The sequence below is a fragment of the Ovis aries genome, chromosome 19 (assembly GCF_016772045.2).
Source record: "Ovis aries strain OAR_USU_Benz2616 breed Rambouillet chromosome 19, ARS-UI_Ramb_v3.0, whole genome shotgun sequence".
In the NCBI taxonomy this organism is placed as follows: Eukaryota; Metazoa; Chordata; class Mammalia; order Artiodactyla; family Bovidae; genus Ovis; species Ovis aries.
The window spans coordinates 45642418-45665468 of NC_056072.1; the positions used below are offsets into that span (position 1 = coordinate 45642418).

At 44.4% G+C, this 23051-nt stretch overlaps 1 protein-coding gene and 1 long non-coding RNA gene across 9 annotated transcripts in view; both read left to right on the forward strand.

The window, feature by feature from the left end:
- The window catches only part of ERC2 (ELKS/RAB6-interacting/CAST family member 2), a 1001656-nt gene extending 998245 nt beyond the window's left edge, over positions 1-3411 (forward strand). For 6 of the 7 annotated variants that reach the window (XM_060402360.1, XM_060402362.1, XM_060402364.1 and 3 more), the window contains one exon: positions 442-3411. In XM_060402360.1, coding sequence (XP_060258343.1) covers positions 442-741 — 300 coding nt within the window. In that variant the 3' untranslated portion in view covers positions 742-3411. The remainder of the gene's footprint in view (positions 1-441) is intronic. The other variant, XM_060402368.1, reaches the window with a different exon arrangement.
- An 8581-nt stretch (positions 3412-11992) lies between these two features.
- Positions 11993-22269, forward strand: LOC132658184 (uncharacterized). 2 transcript variants are annotated; one of them, XR_009597432.1, is made up of 4 exons: positions 11993-12807; positions 12933-13634; positions 16408-19842; positions 20634-22269. It is a non-coding gene; the product is annotated as an uncharacterized LOC132658184 (long non-coding RNA). The 2 variants fall into 2 exon arrangements; XR_009597433.1 differs by lacking the exons at positions 11993-12807; positions 12933-13634 and having other exon boundaries at positions 15968-19842; positions 20634-20771; positions 21387-22269.
- The last annotated feature ends 782 nt before the right edge of the window (positions 22270-23051 follow it).

Genomic DNA, 23051 nt, shown 5'->3' on the forward strand with positions numbered 1-23051 from the left:
TTTTCTGGTGTCTCGGCCATCTTTAATTCTCTAATATCTAAAAAGTCAAGTTTAAAAATAATTTAAAAACCATACTCATGGTAGAAAACCATGGAGGGGAAAAAATGTTGACACATGATCTGGTCACATAGAAATAATCTCTGTAACATTTGGGCTTATTTCTGATCCCTTTCTTCTTGCTTATCAAGAGACATCTCTATCTCTAGGTGAACTATTTTAAAAAAGGCATCTTCTTCAGATGTGTTTGCAGGACAAAATTTAACTTCCTATTCACCTCCTCACTCTATTCTTCCTCTGCATCAGCACCCTCCCTGATCCCCATTAGCCCTGATCAAAGAGAGGGATGGCGGGTGGGCACAGGGGTAGGGAGTGTTTCCCCGTGGTCCCTCTAATCTCCTGCCAGTTCCTCTCCCTGCTAACCTCTGTGCTTTCTTGTTGCAGCTATCAGAAGGGCTGACTAAAGGGCAAGCGCAGCTCTGCAGCAATATTCTGATAATCTATTGCAGTGCAGCTCACATCGCTGTTCACCACCACCTGGAGCGCTCACGGAGACTGAAGAGGAGCTTCACCTTCGTTACTGAGCACGGTTCTGTTCGACTCAGTGTTTCCTTCATCACCTCCTGTCCTTTCCCATGGATTCAGACATGCTGGAGAGGAGGATGTGGAGGAGGGGGAGACAGTGGCAGGTCCTCCATTTTTTGGTCGGGATTCGGGCATTTAAAATGTGTTCATCTCTTCTGAATGTCATTATTTGATAACATTATACTTCTGTTACTTAAACTTCACGGGATGAATCTGAACTCCATGGGATCGTAACTGTGGATTCTGCTTCTGTTGGACAACTAGCTTCATCTTCCGTCTCTCTGCTGGTTCAGTCTAAGTGGTCATCTCTAATGCATTAGATTATCAAAAAATGTGAATTCTGTGAGTGAGTGAGTGAGTGGTGCTGGTAGTGTTTGTATACCGAGATGCATGGAGCGTTTGACAGAGAAACCAAAGCACCAAAAATGGTGAGCCTTTACCCTCCTCTGTTTCTTTAATCTGCGGTTTGAAGAACCACATTTCGATGGTGGAACCAGTCGTTACCTCTGGGCCAGGTTGGAAATGAAATCAATTCTTTAAACCACTAATACTTGCCAAGAAATCGCCTTATGAGAACATGGTGTGTGTCTCTGACAATGCATGGCACATCTAAATCGATCGTTCATAGTTCTCTTGACCCTGTGTTTGTGCTAGGGAGTGGCTGCAGCCTGAGGCACCTGCATATTTCTATCCCATGTGTGTCTCACGTCCCGCACAGTGGGGCTGCAGCCAAGCCTCAGACTCTCGCCATTCCCGTACATCCGGGTCTCCACGAAGAAGCTGGGATTCATTCATACTCAAAATCCAAACGCTGTCCAAATAGCGAGTGTACGCTTAGATCTTGTATAAATGAAAGGTCATTTCTCATTTTTCTTTTTGAAAAAATGTCTCCAACATGGATTCCAAAACATTTTCAGCATCACACATGAAAACACTGATGAATGAGGAATAATCACAAAAGCTGTGTATCTGTATATAGCTCTACACAACATGTTTGTGGTACAGAGTCATTATTTAAAGCACATGCCAGGGAGAGAGACCACATTTTCAGGTCTTTTACATATAGTGACATGGTCCCGAGGATAATTAAACTCCTCCTGCTTCCTCTCAGATTAAAAAAAAAAGAAACAAAGTTGTTGTAACTTCATGAAACTCGTGACCAAGTCTGGAAAACATGTGCAACTCTTGTATTGATCCATTTCCTTGTCAATGAAAGAAACCCTTCCACGTGTATGCAAGTGGGGGATGAAAATCTGCATTTCTAAAGGACAAACAGTGAATTTAAGCATGAGTGGCCTTAATAAATATAGTCGTCTTTCTTTGCTGCTGTGGAAAGGATTCTAAGCAGATGTTCCTGGAGTCTTGCATTGAATTGAGTTGTTATTATTACTTCTTAAAATGTTGGTGCAATTAACTCTGGACCTCTCTCGTGAGCCATAGAGATATTTAAAAGTCAGACACCTTATTTATCTATCTGAGAAGACGAAGCTGTGTCTGGGTTGCGCTGTTCATCCTTGGTGCATTAAGAGTACTATATTCAAGCAGGTTTCTCGCTTCTGGCTTTGTTCTTGTCCTAAGTATTGCGAATTGTGTAAAGCTTTCATGTTGCGCAAGCAATCCAAATACATCCATGTTTAATAAGTTTGTCCTTTAACTATCAAGGCAATCTAGTTATTGACTGGAGAAACGAGCAGAGTTCTTTGCAAAAGTTATTTCGCACCCTTTGACATAGTGTCTCCCTGAAAACCCAGGCCTCCTCCAACTCATGGCTGTGAACAGTTTGAGCATCCTTAAACAGGCGGCCTCACTGCCTCCTACAACCAGATCCTGATCTGAACTCTGCCACTGAATACTTGAAGGAGGAAAGGCACTAGGCAGTGAGCGTCCTAGAAGCAGAGAAAGCAACCAACCATGAATAGTTAGCGATTTCCCAGTGTGTGCCAATTCTGTCCCAGGTGTTGTTTTGAGGGCTCATTTTTGCCCCACTTTTGTTTGCCTAAAGTATTACTGATGTTCCTTTTATGGGACAATTATCATTTAGTCCCTTAAAAATTAAATTATGTCTAATATAGCATCTTTCCATTATGTATCATGTAATATTCTCTGATGTTGAGGGGCTACCAAAAAATTCCCTTTTCACGTATTAAAAATAGTTTGTGTTTACAGCAAGCAACTGTGCTGTTGGGAAGACGTTTCCTTTGCACAGACTTTAGCAGGTTTCCCCCTTGATCATAATCAAGCTGAGAAAGTTGAGGCTGACGTTTAGGAGAAGTTGGTCTTCTTGCTTTGTGCAAAAGCAAGCTTGTACTTTATACCCCTTTTGATTTCAATGTACAGTCTCGATTTTGTACTTAATGATTTTTGTGTATCCAGTATGCACGTTAACAGCGTGTCAACTTTCATTTAAAAGTGGGTTTCCATTTACTTTTTAAACAGTGTTCATGACGAGACCTCAAATGTGTTGACATAAGCTCTATCTGAGATGTTTTTGTGTTGAGTGGCGTTTGAATGCTGCCAGGGGTCAGTGTATCTAATTCCCAGAGACCCTCGTTTGATAGTGCTTCTTGTAATATTTCTCCAAGTGAGTGGCATGTGGGTTGTGATATTGACCATGTGATTATGGACTTCGATATGAAAAAAATAAATAAAACTAAGGAACCCTCAGAAACTACCAGTGGGCATGTAGTAGCCAGTCATTGTAACCTCGTGTCTAGTAGAAGTACAACGTACAAGGTATGTACAGTTCATAACTTTGTTATCATGTGTATGAGAAGTACTTTGTGCTGATCGCCTTATTTATATTCATCAAATAAACTGTTTCTTTCTGAAGCGGGTTCATTCCATCTCGAATAAATGCTCCAACTGTGATGGTTTCTAGTCTTGTTTGGGTCATGGATCCCCACCTGAAGAAGCTATGGCTGTGAAGACAAGAGAAAGAAAAAGGGAGGCTATGGACTCACTTTACCAGAAGAGCCGAGATGTAAATTTCCCTCTGTGTATAGCTGGAGCTCCGGGCGTATAGTGTGTTAAGAACTTAAATTTTCAGTGGCATCTCCCTTTCTCCTTCCCTTCCCTGTTGGTCTTTCTCTCTCAGTCCCTCCGTCTTCCTCCATCTTTTTATCCCTCCCTCTCTTCCTCCTTCCTGCCTTTGCTTGCTTCCCTTTCTTCCCTCTTTCCTCTTTTCTGCCTTGTTTCTTCTGCTCTTTCCATGAGGTTGACCTCAGTCCTGCCAGGTTCTCTCCACTTGGTGGTAAAGATGACTCCAATAGCTTTGAGTGTTCTTGGGTTTTTGAGAAGAGACAGCCCTCTCCCCCAGCAGCCACATCAGGCCTCTAGAGGGACTCTTATTAGTCCTCTTGGGATCATACATCCAGCCTCACTGGATGTGGGAAATGTAGTTTTCAAAGGAAAAAAATAGAGCTCTAGTCTAGAAGAGAGACAAGAAAGCTGAGCAGGTGAAAACAGTAGCCTTGCCATCACTTGGGTACATACACAGAATCATCCAGAAAAATAGAACTGTCCATACAAGGGCTCCCCAGCCTTTGTAGCTCACCTGTGGATCGCAGTGGAGGACCAGTTCCTGGTTTCTTTTTAAATTTGAGTTCCAGGAAACAAGTGATCGACTCTTGCCATTGTTGCAATTAAATGGTAATTGATTATTAGTGCTAGACAGTCTATGTCATGTGACCAAATACCTTCATTTTACAGATGGAGAAACTGAGGCCCAGTCAGAAGTAGCTGATCCAGGCATATGCGGTAAGTTCACTGCAATCCCAGACTGTCCCTGGAGCTTCTGGTACAGGAGTATGTGTGCCTGAAGACCCTCTGCAGAGGAGAGGATGAGACAGAGCCTCCTCCCTGTTGGCCCTAGAAGACACAGAGTAAATAGCATTTTTTTTTTTTTTCTGTATTTCATGGACTCAGAGCTACCAGGTATGAAATTTTCTCACAGTCAGGAACGTTTGGGGGCAACCTGCAAAGTCATGTGTCCTTTTCTTTATGTTGCCTTTTTATGGAAAAAGAACGTTTGTTAGACAAGAATTTCTTACCTCATAGAGCTCCCTGAAGCAGCCGGCTGGCTTTCAGGCCTGATTATATGAGGCCAGCTGGCTGTCAGACGTAATCTCTGCTCCTTTACGCACAAACTGGTCTGTTTGGAGGACAACTACCAGCTCAGACTTTGCGGGTCCACCTATCCTTCAGTTCCATCGAAGCATGTAGATAAGCAAAAGATTTTGTTTTTTTTTTTTTTATCTTAAAAATCCACCTTGACTGCCTTGTATCTTTGAACTGCTATTTCAAAAAGATTGGAGAGACTTTCTAAGTCTTGGGGTTTCTAATCCATAATAATAATCACACTAATAAGTAAACAGATAAAAATAATTGAACATGATTGTGTATTTGCTAGGAGCCAGGCCATGTCACCAAGGACTCATGTGCGCCCACTCCTTTATTCCTGACAACGGTTCCATGAGATCGGTGCTGTCACGACCCATGTTTCACAGTGAGGGGAATGGAGGCCCACAGAGATGCCCGGGAACAGTGCCTATTTGTAGAGCACTTACTTGGTACTAGTGCTATGCTAAATGCTGTGCTGACATGGATTCATTTATCCCGGCAGTAATCCCTTGAGGTAGCTATTATCCTCATATATTCTGGTATTATTACTCTCCTCACCATACAGACAAGGAGAAGGAGGCCCAGAGACCTTCCACACCTCACCCAGCGTCTCCTGGATGGTACATGGATCGTGGAGACAGGCTTTGCACCCAGTGCTCAGGAAGCTCCCTGCTTTGGGCCCCAGGTCAGGCGAGTGAGGGTGTATGGGACTGGGGGTCAGATCCTCCTGGTATCCACCCAGCACAGCTTCCGTGTCGCAAGCTTAGTCTCCAGCTCACAGAGGCCTGAGGAAATTGGTTGCTTCATCGGTGCCACCACTGGTCCTCGTGAAAAGAGAATGGCAGTGGGGCCTAAGGGAAGTCGAGCCACATGTGAGAAGAGAGTGGGGATGAGCTTAGCACATCGGATTTTAACCTGCTAGTCCTGGGCCTCTCCTGTGCGCCCTAAGACCAGTGTCCGGGCATCGGCACCTGACCTCCTTGGGTGTGCTAGGGGGAGCATCCTGTGACAGGCTACTGGACAGGTGTCCCCAGGTAGGCAAGGACCTCAGCGCCAGGATAAAGGGTGTAGATCTAATTATGGTGGCCACTGGTTCTCAACTCCGGTAATTGACCTCCTGCTTGCCTGATTCTTACGATGTCAGAAGACAATACGTAGCTTGAGTTAAGTACCTTATACAATTAAAAAGGCTTACTGTTTTATTTACATAAATTTACTTTAAGGGAAAAAATGCCTCCATCATAAATGAGAAAGTAGGGTAATTTTCCATACATAGCCATCACCAACTCTAAGGGCAAAAAAGTAAATAAAAAGAATGAAGACGAAGTTCTGAGGCTGAAGCTTTCCCTTCCTTTGGTGAAAAGGGAAACTGGCAAAGGTTAGAGATGGGTTTGCGGAGCTGAACAGAGAGTGTTTCTCTGTTACTGAATGGGAAGGGCTGAAGATGGTCAGGGAAGGAATATGTAACTCTGTGGCTGAAGGGTGTTTCAGACTGTGCCTGTGGACCGCCCTGTCATCATTTCAAGGGCCCACTTTGATCTCTGAATTTTAGGGAACCCTCCTGCAGCAACAAAAATGCAGAGATGAGTTTTTAGATAAACTTTATTTTTAATAGGTTTTATTTTTAGAACCTTCTTAGATTTACAGACAAATTGAGCAGATAGTCCGGTGAGTTCCCATATAAACTTCCTTCCCACACAGATACAGTTTCCTCTGTTATCGTACATGTTATCTTACATTCACATGGTATACTGTCACCAATGGAACAGACACAAATAAACTGTTATTAACGGAAGCCTATTCTTCATGTATGTAAGGCCGGACCCCGGGGGCCATGAAGGGCCGCCCCTCCTTTCCCTCCCGCCGGCGGGGGACGTCCCTAACGGAAGGAGCCTCCCAGATCCCGGGGACCAATGACAGCACACTTCACCAGCTAAAGCCGCCCCACCCCAGCCATGTAGAAGGACCTGTCCGCCCGCGACACCTCGGCCTGGCGACCTATCCAACCCCTGTCCATCTAGCCTGACCATCCCTCGCAAGGAACGTATAAAAAGCACCCCCAACACGGTCCGGGCACAGACTTCTTCGCCCTGCCTCACTCGGGTCTGGGAACCCCGCCCCGGAGCGCTTCACCATTAAAAAGCCTGTTAGACACTCTTTTGGTGTCCTGGTCGTCTTTACCTAACAATGTGGGCTTCTTTAGTTTTAACCTAAGGTCCTTGCTCTGTTCCAGGAACTCCTCCAGAGTCTACATTGCACTTCGTTGTCACATCCCCATGAGTTACACTCTTTGTTTTTGGTGATCTTGACAGTTTTGAAGAGTGCGGGTGAGGATACTGTAGGTTGCCCCTCTCCTGGGATGTGTGTGATCCTCCATGGTTAGATGGGGCGTATGGGCTATGGGCGGAAAACCGCAGAGGTAAGCTGACACTTTCATTAGGTATCACGGTACATGGTTTCAACCTTGGTTTTGGCTGTTTGCGGTTGACCTCGAGCGATCACCTGACCGAGGTGGTGTTTTGGGCTGCTGCACTGTAGTCAGTCTTTCCGCTTTACGATAGTGTGTTGCAGTGCAGAGATAAAGGATCAAATCTCTCAGATGGAACTTTCTGCTGGAAGTGTAGAGAACACCCTGGCTAGAGAAGAAAATTACTCTTCAAGTCTTTTGGATCAAAACTGTCTAAATCGCCGGCCCACTGATTTGGTCTGTGTTTTGGACAAGCCAGTTTCTCTTCCGTTAGAGAGGGCTTTGTCACCTCTGGCCTTGCGTTCTCCTGTTAAGTTACTTCAGCATCTATGGCAGGAGTGAGTCTTGTGAGTGGACAGACCATTTCCCTGGTGCAGGGCAGGGCAAAGCCAGCATCGCTGCAGGTTAAAAACAGATGCTGACTGTGCCAGCACTCTGGCTGTGCTTAGAAAGGACTCAGAAAAGAAACTTCGCATAAACTCAAGACAGAACCTCTGTGTCTGCATAACTCACTGGATAAGGGTGTTATGGCTGTTTGAGAAGTGAAACATGAGTGCTTATTTGAATAAATTTAACTGTTGGATTGTTTCATTCTTTTGCAAGTACCCATCCCCCCACCAAAGAATTCTTCAAAAGTCTTTGAAGAACAAAAACATAACACAAGACAACTTGAGCAAAAATAAATATTTGCAGGCACATACACATAACGTGGCTTCATGCAGTGAACAGTTCACACGTAGTGAGTTTCAGGAGTGGCCTGTTCCAGGGGCTCAAATGACTTCTTAATGTCCTTTTCTTGGTTTTGCTCCCTTCCTGGTATTCCATTCTTGAGCAGCCTCAAAGTTTCAGGTGAGACCCTAGGCCCCACACCCCTCTCCCTAAGGGAGGAGCCATGTACTCCTCCCCGCTAGGTGTGGAGCCCACCTCAATCTTGTGGACTGAGAAAGGGGAAGGGATGGACTCCCAGACAAGAAAGGAAAATGATGCTGAGGAGGCAAACATCAAAGGCACAGCCATGTGACGTAGTCACAGTAAAACATTGAGGCTGGTTTATTTTACCTTTGACTAGAGCCTTGACCCAGAAGGGAGCAACAGGATATCTGTTCTGATAGAAACATTAGACTGGAAATCAAGACATAAGTAAAATCTCTTAGTTTATAACCATTTTGTTACAGCTGCTCAGTGGTAGCCTGCCACTGGATAACTGCATGTTTTCTCCATGTCCGAATCTAACCGGCAGAAATAACGTATCTCTTAACTACCTGATATAGTACATGAGAAGATACAATAAGACAGTAAATGAGAAAATGTTGAGAAAAAATATTTTAGCAACAGAACTCTGTCCACAATTCTAACAAAGTCCTCGGATGACTTGTTTCAGTTCTGAGAGCCAGTTTGCGCAGAAGGCAGTCTTCTTCCTTGGTGGCTCATCTATACAGTATTCAGGCAGATATATCAAGACTTTAGGATAAAAGCTGTTGAGAAAGAATTACTGCTATTTTCCACAACACAGATGGATCTCCCACAGCATTAGGTGAAAGCAGATGAACACAAGTGAATACACTGTACGATTCCATTTACACAAGTCTCAGAAACACACGAATTTCATCTGTGGGGTTAGAAATCAGGATGATGTTTAACCTTTGTGCAGTAAGGGCACAAGAGAAGGTTCGTGGGATGCTGGCCGTACCCTGATTCTTGACCTGGAAGTTGGTTACATGGTTATGTTCCGTTTATGAAGATTCATCAAGTGACATAATTTCTCTACTCTTGTGTCTCTATGTTGTCGTCGCTCAGTCGTGTCCAACTCTTTGTGACCCCACGCGCCAGGCTCCTCGGTCCATGGGATTTCCCAGGCAAGAATACTGGAGCGGGTTGCCATTTCCTTCTCCAGGGGATCCTCCTGACCCAGGGATCAAACTCTTGTCTCCAGCATTGGCAGGTGAATTCTTTACCACTAAGTCACCAGGGAAGTCCTCTGTCTGTATATCTCATTGAAAAAATTTATCCTATACAGGTTTCATGTCATTATGCATGAATCCAGTTGCAGATTGCAGAGGCTGGAAAACTAGGGCCTGGGGAATGAATTTAGACTCTGGACATTTCTTGTCTGACCAGCACTGTGTCTCAGGGTTCCTCCCACCACCCCAGGGCAATAGTGATAGGCTGGGAGTCTGGGAACTTGGAGAAATGTTAGGTGTACTTGCCATTTCTCCACAGCCTTCATTTCTGTCTCTAAAGCTACACCTGGCCAACTTCACCCCTGCCTGACCCCCTGAAGGTATTTGACTTTTCAGACTCTGGACAGGCTATAATCCTGACTCTATCAGAGCCCAGAAAGTGACCCTGGGCTGGTTACTCAGCCTCTCTGTGTCTGTCTTCTAATCCTAAAATTATAGTACATTCCCAGAAGGTTTTTTTTTTTTTTTTTAACCAAGGCTCAAATGGGCATGTAACACAATGCCAGCCATTCAAAGATTTTAAAAAAAAAAAAAAATGGAAAGGATAACTATGAGTTGTAGTAATTTTAAAATAATAGAAATGTTTAATGAAATAAAATTGCTGATCACCTGTGGACTCCCAACCATTGTCTCACAAGAACTGCTGCTAAGCCAGTCCTTGTTCAGGTCACATTTGCCATGCCAGTGTTTTCATCAACCATGTTTAATAACCAGTTACCAGATCTGGATATTGGGGGCTGTAAATTTCCCTGGTGACTGTTGCCAGTGGCAGGGAAAGAAAGACCTGGGTAATTACCACTTGTGTTTCCAGAAAACACATGAACTCAAGTCAAAATCAAGGGGTTTGGACAATAAAACATCAGGGTCTTACAATGTAAGAAAGAGCCGCCCAACCTGTATGATGAGAAATGGGTGCCTGGTTAGAAAACAGCAAAGGGGCAAAGACGCGTGTGGCAGACACTGCTGCAGCCTCTGCACTGGCAGGACCTTTTCTCTTTTTCCTTCCCAGATGCTGCACACATCTGGCAGAAGAATTCAGGCTTTAAGATTAGTCATGGGTTGGTTAGGAATCAGTACCTTCACCCCAGCCACAACCCATGGCCTTGGTCTTCCGTGATCTGTTAGTAATGCAGTTGCCTTTCTTTGTTTAGCATGGTTGTTTGGAAATGATGCAAGGCTGTTCAGTATCTTTCAAACAAGGTAGCTTAATAGGTTGCATGGAAATATCCCAAGACAGCAACAATTCAAGGACTTTTAGAAATATGCAGACACCATAACTCCAATGGAAAATGCTCAAGACAGCTCTTTGCAAGATGTTGGAGTTAGATCCAAAACTCTAGTTGAAGATTCTTTGATTTTTGAGCATCATGTTTTCAATGTATGAGAAAAGAGGTTACAGTGGGTTTCAGGGGAAAATGTCTTGCCTTTGGATTCCCCCAAAGTGTTTCTTTTTTTTTTATTTTTTTTTTTAGTTTTTTATTTTTTAAAATTTTAAAATCTTTAATTCTTACATGCATTCCCAAACATGAACCCCCCTCCCACCTCCCCTCCCCATAACATCTTTCTGGGTCATCATTTCTTAAGAAAGAAGACAATGGATAAACTTTAAGCCCCACCCCCGCCCCACCCCACCCCGTGCAGTCTTTGTGTATCAGCAGGCTATCATTCCTACAGTAGGTTTGTTTAGGTCACGTTTGTGTGTCCAGAAGGAGCTGTCCACATTAGCACAGACCTGGGGCCTGGGCGGGGGGTTGGGGAGGGGGGCTGGGTGGAGTTGAGCAGATTGAGCAGTGATAGGAGAGAATTAAAATTTCTTAGGATGACCAGTTCCAACTCTCCTGGACTTCCAGAAATTATAAAAGTCATGGAAGAAAAATTTCTCCAAGAGTTTGGTTTGGTTATAGTCAAAGAAACTGAATTTCAACAAATCCAAGGTGATCACAGTGAATTCTTAAAGAACAAGCTCAGGGCGTGGCATCTGGCCATTTTTAGGAGTATAGATGCTCTGCTACCCAGCTAATGAAATGGCCCTATTTTCCTTCTGACGACAATGGCTAAAACTGATTACAGGGTAGTTGATTTTAAATCACCTAAGATTCAAGGAGGCCATAAGAAATAAAAATTTGCTCCAGGTATTTGGAGGGGCAAGGCTGTTTGCACAACTGGACAAGAGAGACCGTTGGCAGCACTTTCTCCAGAGACGTTTTCTGTGTACACGCATCCTTGCAGTTGTTCACAAGAGCATGGAATCCTCCTGGCTCACCTGGAAGTGTTCTCTTTCCCTAGCCTCTGACTTTGGTTCATACCCTGTCACCCACTGTTAGAGGTATTCAGCTGAAAAGAATAGAGGGTATCTGACTGAAGAATGATAATAAGGGCAGGTTGGGTTCTAGATTTTGTATAACTCTGAGATAGGTTATGCTCCTCTTTTCTCAATCTCAGCAGAAGAGCAAATTGCAAGATGCTCCCCCATTCAAACCCCTTTACATGCTACAGTTTATCTCTGAAGGAAAGAACACACAAGTAGAATAGCTTTGTAGGACAATTCTCCCCTTAGCCTCGCAAAACAGCAGTTGTAGGTACGATGAGATGTAACTGAGCTAGGCAAAACAGATACCACCTTTGGAGCAGGGAGCTGTATTTTTCTTCAGCCAAATTTTGGGAAAATCTGATGTTGGTTTGGACATTGGTATTAAAACAATCCGTACAAGTTCGGGCAAACACAACTGCAGAAATCTTTAAAAGCCAGTCGTTTTTGTGCTGAGGGCATCAAACTGAATATTAACATACAGTGGTAACTAGCCAGTCATTCTGTGCGTGTGTTTGGACTTTCAGAAGATAATCATTTCATGTCCATGTCTGTCTCTGGCTTATTTGACCTTGGCCTAATTGCTTAATCTCTCTTGGCTTCAGGTTTTCTATCTTGAAAGTGAGAGGAATAACAACATCCAACCACCTATCTCATCCGGGTCTTGAGTGGCTTAACGGGGTCATGTTTGTAAGGTCCTGGAAAACTCTCAGGAGAGAAAGTTGTACCACTTTTCCACTTTCGCCTGGTAAGATTTTCGAGTCATAGGTGGGAAGGGGTGCACTTAATGGGGCCTTTATTACAGACGGATGTTCTCTGCTTCCTTATAACTAGAGGACGGACATCTTTTGAAAGCAGAACTTTTCATTACTGTGAAATCTCTGACTCTTGTCAACACAACAGTCTGGAACTCCTGTGGTAATCCAAGCTTTCTCCTCTAGCTAAATAGTCTGTGGAGCTCTCAGGAAAGCACCATGATTTTATGGCCACAAGGAATTACCAGGACTATTTCTGTATCAGTAATACTTAGATTGACTTCTGGGGTCACACAGGTGGGTTGAGTTCTATCTATCTCTGCCATTTCCTGGCTGGGTGACCTGAAGCAGATCTCTCGGCCTCCCTGTGCTTTGTGTTGGAAGCACAACCTTGCAGTAGAATGCTTGCCGCAGTGTGCAGCACATGGCAAGGTCGCAGACACTATGACCTGTGTTAACAGTGTGTATGACCATAACTTCACGTATGTATTCTCCAGGGCCATGAAGACTTATAATGAGTGCAAGTCTCCGACTGAGCAAATCCTAACTCATTGGAGCTTGTGCTTAACCAGAAGCTGGCTTATCCTGACTGTCCATTCACAATACCCACATTTTGTAAGTACTCTAGATTTAGAAAAATGGGAAATTAAAAGCAAACAACTCAGCATCAGTTTATACAAATTCCTAGAGTGTAATTTTTTGTCAGTACTAATCTAGTTCAATCCCCTGACTTTCTAAAGGCAATAACCACAGAGTACTGATCTGAGCAGATGGTGACTGCAGCCATGAAATTAAAAGATGCTTGCTCCTTGGAAGAAAAGCTATGACAAACCTAGAGAGCATATTGAAAGGCAGAGATGTTACTTTGCAGACAAATGTCTGTATAGTCAAAGCTGTGGTTTTTCCAGTAGTCATGTATGGATGTGAGATTTGGACCATAAAGAAGGCTAAGAGCTGAAGAATTGATGCTTTTGAACTGTGGTGTTGGAGAAGACTCTTGAGAGTCTCTTGGACTGCAAGGAGATCAAACCAGTCAATCCTAAAGGAAATCAATCTTCAGTATTCATTGGAAGGACTGATGTTCAAGCTGAAATTCCAATACTTTGGCCACCTGATATGAAGAACTGACTCATCAAAAAAGACCCTGATGCTGGGAAGGATTGAAGGCAGGAGCAGATGGGGACGACAGAGGATAAGATGGTTGGATGCCATCACCGACTCAATGGACATGAGCTAGAGCAGGCTCTAGGAGGTGGTGAAGGACAGGGAGGCCTGGAATGCTGCAGTCCACGGGGTGGCAAAGAGTCGGACATGACTGAGTGTCTGAACAACAACAACAACTGCTTTGAGCAGCTGACATCCACTAAGAAGGAACTACACGCCAAGCATCGTGCTAAACTCTGCGAATATATGTTCTCATTTAATGAGAAAATGCCAGTGAGGTAGGTGCCATTAGTAACCTTTTCCCAGAGGGAAACCAAGCTTTAGTAAGGTTATCCATCCATACAGTTATGAAATAAAGAAGACAGATGGCAATCCTTGACTCTGACTCCAGAGTCCTGTTCTAACCTATTACTATCCAACATAAAATAAAGTGAGCCATGCATACGGTTTTAAATTTGCTAGGAGCTATATATATATATATATATATATATATATATATATATGTTAAAAAGAAGCAGGAGAAATTAATTTCAATAATATATTTTCTTTAATCCAATATATCCAAAGTATTATCATTTCAACATAGTCAGTATAGAAGTTCTTAATGAGATATTTTGTACTCTTTTGCTTTTTTCATACTAAGGCTGTGAGTTTCAGTTTATATTTTGCACTTGTGGCCTATCTTAACTTGGGGCAGCCGTATTGCAAGTGCTCGGCGGCCGTGTCCGGCCCATGGCCACCGCACTGAGCAGTGTACCCTCACCCGCGCACCATCATGCCTGAGTCTTTGAAGACGGTGTCATCCGGGTTTACCAGACTGTATTTATTGAGGAAGAAGATTTTCCTTTTTTCAACAAAGGTAACAAAAGGAGGAGGTTTAGAGTTATAGCAGGAGTTTAACATGTTAATTCGTACATTCTCGGTTTGCTAAACAATTAATTTATCATCAAAGAATAGCTTTTTCCTGGAACATCCTGCTCGCTGAGCTTTCACTTTGTCATATATAATATGTGTATTTATACAAGTTAGTATAAATAGAAACCATTACATGAATGAAAGAATGAATGTATTCACTGCCATGTAATAGGAAGATCTCTTAGGCAGGGAAGATATATAAGCACCATAAGGGCAAGAACTTGATCTCGTTTTTGCCCAGCTCTGTAACCCTGCATGTAGGAAAGTGCCAGGCATGCGGGAGGCTTACAAGAAGTATTCTCTGTAGAGCAACTCAACAAATCCACCTGGAGAAATGAGTTATTTCACATTTTATTCCTAATGGGCAGAAGGAATCTGAGTTCCTCTTCCCTCCCCTGAGTGGATTTTAATGCTCAAATGATGAATTTATTTAAACCATGTATGTTTCCAAATGAAATAGCATCAGTGAGACCCCAGAAATCGAGGATCTACTTTTAAAAGACAGTTGTTGACTTCCTCACGGATAGTCCCACACGTGTCAGAGGCAGGTGCCCTGGGAGGGGCTGGCATAGGCCACAGGCTGCACTGCCTGCCCCTCAGCCCTGAGTGTTTGGCCTCCAAGAGAACCCCCTCGCATCGCCTCTCTGACCCCGGCCCCAGTGGGTGTCCTCAGAGCGTTCCCAGGGCCCCCGCCTGACTAGCGCGCACTTTCCCCTCTCACCCCACGGGATTCCTGCATTGGAGCTCACCTGCCCACCCCCGTGGTTTCTTCCTGGTCTGACAAGATGTCAAGACGTTCTGTCTCAGGAGAACCTGAAGACGGTCTCACAACAAATCTCCTTTAATTTTGAGGGGGCTGGTCCAAACCCCAGTGGCTAACAGGTATCCTTTAACCCTAAAGCTGGCTTTGCCTTTCTAACTTGAAAATTAATTTCTCTAAAATGACCAAACACTGTTGTACTGTCAGAGTTCTTTGAACTGCAAGTGCCAAAACCCAACTCAAACCAATTTCACAAAAGAAAGGTGAGGAGGTTAAGATGGGCCTCAGGCATGGCTGGATCCAAAGGCTTCAACAAGGTCAGAAGGCCGGTGTCTCGTTTTGTTTCCATTTTAGGACACTGCTTACTCCTGTATCACCTTCACTTTCAACACTGCTTATGTCATGGGACAGTTCCTAACCCCTTGCCCAGAAACCACATTTATAGCCAATCAAGATTCTTGATCTGCAGGACTCATCTTTACCCGGCTATGTCCTGGGGTCAGTTGCTTCACTGCTCCAAGCTCAAGTTTCCCTTCTGTGACTCAGGATAATAACAGCCTTCAGGTCAGGCTCGATATCATGTCCGTAAAATGCTTAGCACAGACAAGAGTGAGGGTTTTAAGACAGAACTGTGGGGAATTCTGTTTCCCAGGGGATAGGTAGTCAAGACTGTAGAAGAGAGACAGTTTGCAAGTTCTGCAAACCTCAGGCCAGTCTCAGGTGACAGAGGCCAGCATGCGTCTGTGCTCACAGCCTCTGGTCAGTCCACAGTGCTTGGGAGCCCTGGCAATTACATGGCCGTAGGAAGGCCTGTTTTCTGATGGCAACCCATTAGGCCACGTAAAACCCTCCTTCTTGCTGGATCCCCCCTGGAACTTGTAGGGTAGCCAGCCAGCAAGAGGAAAGATCCCCAGTGTTGAACTTTGGCTCTTAAGAGGCCAGAGGCCCAATGCCCTCACTCAGCAGCAGTAACAACAGATATGTTTACAGACACATTTAGGGGGCCTCCCTCTTATTCTAGAGCCTGTTCAGTTCCAGTGATTAATGTAAGTGCTCAGTAACTACCTACTCACTAAAATGAACAAACCAACATGATAACATGCCCCAGAACAGACACTACTGCTGTGAATGATGCACCATAATGCTTGCTAAAGTAATAGTTGATGGTCCACAGTAGATGAGCCACAAGTATTAGCTGAATGAGTAAAAGACGAATGACTGAATGAAGAGTTTATCAGTCTCGGTTTTGGCTACTACTTTCCGTATGTATTAAGCGGATATTTGACTTGTTTTCTGTAGCTGCAGTTCAGTCCCAACAAATAGATGATCTAAATTTAAGACTTGTTTTTATTTTCTGTTGTTGAATTCTAAAATAGATGATGCCACCATATGGATCAAATTCCGTCTTCAAATAGAAAGAGATATTTTCAAACATCCTTGAACTGAGCATGCAGAATGAGGGCGGCATGGTGCTTACATACCCACTAATCTCTGTTATGACATGTCTGCATGACGGAGAGGATCATACTCCTGGGTTGAGGAAAGGAGGGCTGTCCACAGATGACACGTGAGTGGAGCCATCATGTTCCTGTATATACTCGGTAGATATATGGACAGGCTGGACTAGGTAAATCTAATCCTTTGCCATTATTCATTTCACTTTCCTGAATTCTGTGGTATTTCCAAGGAGTGACTGCTTTTCTTCTGGGTTAAGTAGAAATCTTTGCCTAAGTCAAAACCACTTACTTTAAATACATTCGGAGACACCAGGATCTTTGGCCCTAGGAGTGTTTCTCATGATTTCAAAGTCAAGGAATTGTCACTTGACCTTAATGAACACTTATAGATCACTGAATTACAGATTAAACTAAGTGGAGAAAAGAAGCTTTTCTCCAAAATTCACTGACTTACTGAGACAGATTTGAGAAGTCATCACAGTGTCACTTTATTGAGCACTGATGATTATAGTGGCAATGTATACAAAATTAAAAGGACTTGGGATTTCATTCTGCTACTTGGAATTATTTGTGGTCCCTGGGTCAAGGATGTTTGCACAGAAGAAAGAAAATCTCGTCAGAGCCACTCTGGTTAAAATTCAGCAAGATGTGCAGTTGCTATGATGAGTCAGAACATTCTTGAAAAGTTATTAATAAAAAATTGTGCCTCAGCTTCCTAGATATTTTTTGCATAGGTTGGTATACCAAATAATTGACTAAATGGTAAAATTCTGTCCCTTTCATTTAGGTATGTTGCTATTATGTTTCTTTCTTACTAAAAAATTTTCTCCGTCATTGGTTTGAAATTAAAAAATGAAGTGTCACATAGCTGAAAATAACCAGAAGAGATGTTCCTATTCTTAAGCAGTCTTGAGATGCCCAGGTGTACTTTTCTTCTTCAGGCAAAGTCCATCTTAACACTTACCTTCCAGGTAGGCTTTCTAGGTGGTCATGAAAGGAAGACTGTTCACTGCTTCTAACCTGGAAAGAACAGATTTGAGCTGTGCTGGAATCTGCTTAGAACTGAATCTGTACATGAGCCGTTCTGATGAGATTGTATTCTTCCACTAACTGGTTTCACTGCCTGCTGAAGTCCAAAAATTTTGAAAAATAATTGCACTTTTCTAGATTTCCCTTCCAGAGAAAGGAACTTAGCTGAAGAATTTGAAAACCTGCTCTGACATACCCAGAAGTTGGGCTGGGTAACGGGTTGTTTGGGAACAAAAGTCATTTTTAATGAGTGTAACCAAATCAGATTTCTAAACCCTAATGCACAGATTTAGGCACATGATATTGAAATTTGTGACCAATAAATAAGGCAACAATAAAATTCCAGCATTTTCTCCTATCTCTCTGATGAGAAAGTCAGTTTCTTCTGTGCTAATAAAGGGACTTGGGTTCTACTGCAAATAGTTAATCTATATTATCCTAAACCCAGAATCAAGAGGTACAGTGTCCCACAGAGAGTGCAAATGGGCACAAGACTCACCATGCAGCTGCCTTTTAAAAGAAAATGCCAGTTAAGGGGAAAAAAATCGCCTTTCCAACGAAATGATATAGCAAAAGGGGAAGTAATGGAATACTGTCTTTCTTCACAAGAAACTATTTCTCTTATCAGACTCTTTCCAGTTAAGGTAAGCCTTATATGGGAGAGGTCAGAGGGAAAGCGGGGGCCACATCTGGGGAAACAGGGAGCCATTAATGAATAGTTTTGCCTTTATAGGTAAAGTATATATACAATATGAAACCCCTAATATTTCCAGTCATATTATCAATGTTCAGACTGCTGCTTAGCAGTTATGCGGCTATGAGCATGGCCTTCATTCATTCTGAGCGTTTTCTCTCAGCCAGTCAATGGAGGTTACAGTCTGAAAAGAGAGACACGCCTGCCCTTCTGGTGCTTACATTCTAGCAAGGGGAAGCAGAAGACAAACATGCATGCCGATGAAATGATCATTTTAGACCAGGGCAGAACAAGAAAATCATACGGAGAACCACTGGCTGCGCGAGCAGGGGTTCTCTTAGGTTAATGCTTAGTTGAGGTGGTGACCTGAATGCAGTGAGGGGAGCCGGGTGGGAGGAAGAGCTGTCCAGGCAGAGGGGACAGTAAGTGCAGAGGACACACTGCAGTGAAGCTGGCAGGCAGGCCACCATGTTTGGACTTTATCTGGTAAACTGGGAAGCCCGTGCAGGACCTCAAGCAGGGAGTGATGGAATCTGAGCCTGACTGGGGAGAGTGAGCCTTCATGTCCTCATCCCTCGCTTTAGGGTTAACATGGGAGGAACACCAGACCGAGGCCTTTGCAAAGAGCAGGGAATCCAAAGGATGCTGCCCAGACAAGGTCAGAATTCACGGTGACTTGCTGAGTGTGGATGCTGTGGTTGCTGATGGTGCTGCTGGAATGAAGGCAGGGAAGTCACGGCTTCCTAGCAAGCCAGAGAGTGAAATAAGGACCCGTCTTTGACAGATCCATCAAAGTGAACCGGACTTGAATCAGGCTTTGCTGGTGTGGCTTATGGAGCTTACCTGAGCTCAGCTGGTAAAGAATCCGCCTGCAATGCAGGAGACGTCAGTGAGGCTTATTCCGGAGATTTCCAGGTTTGGGGCATAGTGAAATGAATTGAAAGATTTCAGGGAAAGACTCTTCCCACTAAGGCACACCTTCTGTGGAGCTGGCCAAGGCGAAAAGTGTGGGCATATTTGGGGAACCAGGGAGATAACTAAAAAAACAAATAAGCTTCTCATTATTTATAGGTAAAGTATGGTTGTTAAGCCTCTGTTATTTAGAGTCAGATTACCAGGGGTCAAACTCTTGGGTTTGAACACCAGAACTGTTTGGGTTTATAGAAATTGTGACCTCTTTGAGCCTTTCTTGTTCTCCATATTGTGCAGATAATAAAAAGATCTAACCTCATGAAATAGTAAAGATGAAACCAAGCAGTGAATTTAAAGAGTTCAGACAGGGGCTGGTATCTGGTACATAATAAGAGGTCAATAAATGTTACCTGCAATTATTACTATTATTCATTACTCAATATTATCTCAGCATTTATCAGCCTCATCCATACTGAATTCTACCGCACAGACCCAGGGGATCACATATAATTGTATTCCATATTTTTCTCTTCCCACACCTCCATCCATACCCTCCTCAGGCAACTCGTTTGTTTTAGGATTTTACTCAGAGACCCAGGGATGCATATTCCTCGTGTTGAAATCACTGCAGCCTTCTTCTCCATGGCCGGATCCGGAAAGAGACCTTTTGGACATGATCTCAATTGTGAGAACATTCCTAACATGTTCCATGTTTACAGGTGAGGAAATCGGGGCTCAGAAGGGGAAGTGACTCCTGTAGAGTCACCAGGTCAGCAAAAAGCAGAACTGAGATTTTAACTAAAAAAAAAAAAAAAAAGCATCTATTCAACCCCCCCACCAAATAACCCCTGACACCCACACAGAAAGTACCAGTGACTTTAGGGCTCAAAATTAGAGAACTGTGATCAGGCCCAGCAAATGGAGAGCCCAAGGTTCTCAGTCTGCAGAGTCACAAAGTATCTCCCCGCATCCCCCACCCCCGCACGCCCTCCCACCCAGGCCAGTGGTAACACAATGTGCTGGTATTACTTTGACTGTGGCCATGTGGTGGTGAGCAGCCCTGAGCCCCTTCCGGCCTCTTTGTCCTGTTTAGTGCTCCATCTGTGGGCCCCTCACCGGCTGCCCGGCTGGTCTTGACTCTGAGGTGGAGGAGTAAACATCTCGGGAATCTTTATTAGTTTATTTCAGAAGATGGAGCCTGTTTGTCCCTGGGGCCCGTCCCTTTTTTATGGCCTCCAGCCCTTCTTGACAAATTCTGGTGACTGGAGAGAAAACCGCTTTCTACAGCGGATCATTAAAACACCACCATAAACCCAGGGCCATAAAATATTATTTGCTGGGCATAAAAGAAGGGTAGATTTTCCCAGAATGACAGCCCAGCCCTGGTTTCTCCCACTGAGAAAGCCAGCACAGGGATGCGATCGTTCATAAATTCCTTATCTCACACTCTGTTTTGTGAAATAACCCTGGTGGGAGAGCAGCCAAAAATATTGATTTATTTGTTCCACAGGCTCAAAAGCATTTTTAATGAGTGGAGTATGGTGATGCCTTGCCAGTGTGTCTGCAGATGACTCAATCTGTATGCACACACCCAAATGTACACACGCTTGGGAAAGGGAAACCATGGAGTTGCACAAACTGGAGGCAGGTGAGGCCAGAATATCTGCAGAGGGAGGTGAAGGGGCATCCATTTCCCTCCTTCTGGCTGTCTGCCTGTCTGCCAGCCAAACTGACCAACACCCATGGTGGGGCTGCTGCTTACAACAGGGCCCGTTTTGCAGAGGAGAACCTGATTGAAGGCTCACAGTGGATTTCACAGTTGGTTTCCCTTGACATTTTCCCCTGGAAAGAATTCCTTCATCCATTCATGCATTCATCAGATCATTCATCAAACACTACCAAGCACTTACTAAGCACCAGGTACTATTCTGAGCAGCAGAGTGAGTGAGCGCTGTGGAAAACACTGTTACCGAGCTTACTGCATCCTCCGGGCGTATAATCTCAGCACAGACATTATTAATATCATCAGATAAAGTTCACAATCTTTTATCTGAACTCCTTGGGGGATAGACTGATTTGTTGGAAATTTTAGAATTTTTTTTGAAAGATAAAATGGGGGCATATGATAATTTAGTTTGCAAATAGCCCCCGTGAGGTCTGGGGAAGTACCCAGTAACCCAACACCATTGGTATTTCTTCTGTGAAAAGTATGAACATTCACTTCAACTGGGATAAATTAAGACTCTAAATGATCTTGTCACAGGAGGTCCAGTTTCACCACCAAAGGAGCTTGAAAAGCCATGTTCAGAGCTGCGTTTTGCAGAGGAGCAGGTAATGAGTACCCTGTGTGCTGCCTGACCCCTGCTAAGTTCTCCATGAGCTCTGCTGTTCATTCTCACTGCACCCAGATTTTCAAGGTCACCTGTTTCATTTTCACTGCTTTCCTACCAGGTAGGTCATCATATTTCTGTTTTTCTTTGTTGTGTGGTGAGGTCATCATATTTCTCTGGTTTTTGTTTATATTGTAACAAAATCAATATTTTTGTTATTGTTGTCATAGGTGTGCGTTTAAGAGGATTCTGAGAGGCTAAATGACATGTCTCAGGTTTCACAGTTAGAAAGTGGCAATTTTAGGACTGGAACTCCAGACTTCAGAGTTTATACTCAGCCATAACCCAGCTCTAGTGTCTTCTCCAGGAGAGAAAAGACAGCAGAGCAGGAAATAAAAGTGCTGGGGCTGTGTCTACACACACTAACAAAGGCAGTGGGAGAGAAGCAGGCAATTGTTCAGATAATTCAGAATATAACAAGTTAATACAACATGTTAAAAAAAAAAAAGATTTGTGGTGAGGAAGCTGGTGTTTCTGGACTGATGGTATGTGGGGGGGGGGGGCAAATTCTGCCAGTAGGATCTTGTAAACATTGGCCTCCAGCACTTGGGTGACAAGCCCCACCAGGGGAACTGTGTTCTTAGTCAGCTTACTTCTGGCCACTTGTCAGAGCCTCCGTGAGTGAACTGGGTCTGTGGGGCATCGCTGGGGCACCTGCTTGGGATGAGAGTGTGCTCCCCACGGCCCGGATAAGCCAGGTTGCAACCTGGGCCAAGGAACTGGAGAGGGAACTGCGGGGGCGGAGGAGGGGGCGGGGAAGGGGGGCGGCCTGTCGAGCGGAGACCCCTCTTTGTTTAGACCCTCTCTCCCATAGGCAGATCTAAGGCTAGATTATAAATTGGAAAATAGCCCCCCAAGTGGTCAAGGCCTAGAGAAGGTCTAGCGGAAAGGGGATTCAGGTGAATGGGCTGCGTCCCAAGGGGATCGAAGGTAAACATGTATTGGCCCTTAGGTCTGCGCGCACCCCTGATGAAACGAAGCGAGCTTCACACTGCCCTTTTGATGCGCCCAGCAGGTCAGGGCCTTGGAGGGGTGCAGTCAGGTAGGACAAGTCAGGGTCAGGAAGGGACTTGGGAGGCACCTGCGGCGATGCCCTGGGGTAGTCCGCCAGAGATGGGAGTGGGGAATGGAAAGAACAAACAGCTACCATCCCAAGTACCCGCCTTAAGGTCAAGTACATGCTGGAGTTACTGCGGAAATGGGGTGTGTGTGTGTGTGTGTGTGTGTGTGTGTGTGTGTGTGTGTGTGTGTGTGTGATGTGTATATGTGGGGTGTGTGTGTGGGTGGTTGGGTGGGTGTGTGTGATGTGTATATGTAGGGTGTGGGTTGGGGATGGCGAGAGCTGAGAAGAGTAACTGTGTTCCAGTGTGAGGCATGGTTTAACCTGGGTGGCGCCCTTGGCATACTGGGTGTAGGCAACAATCTGGCAACCCCGCCCAAGCAGGACCCCCAAACCACAGGTGTCTGGAAGTGCCTGGAAGTTGCAGCAGAACCTGATTTTGCCGAACTTTGCAGGCTTCTCACCTGAGATTGGGAAC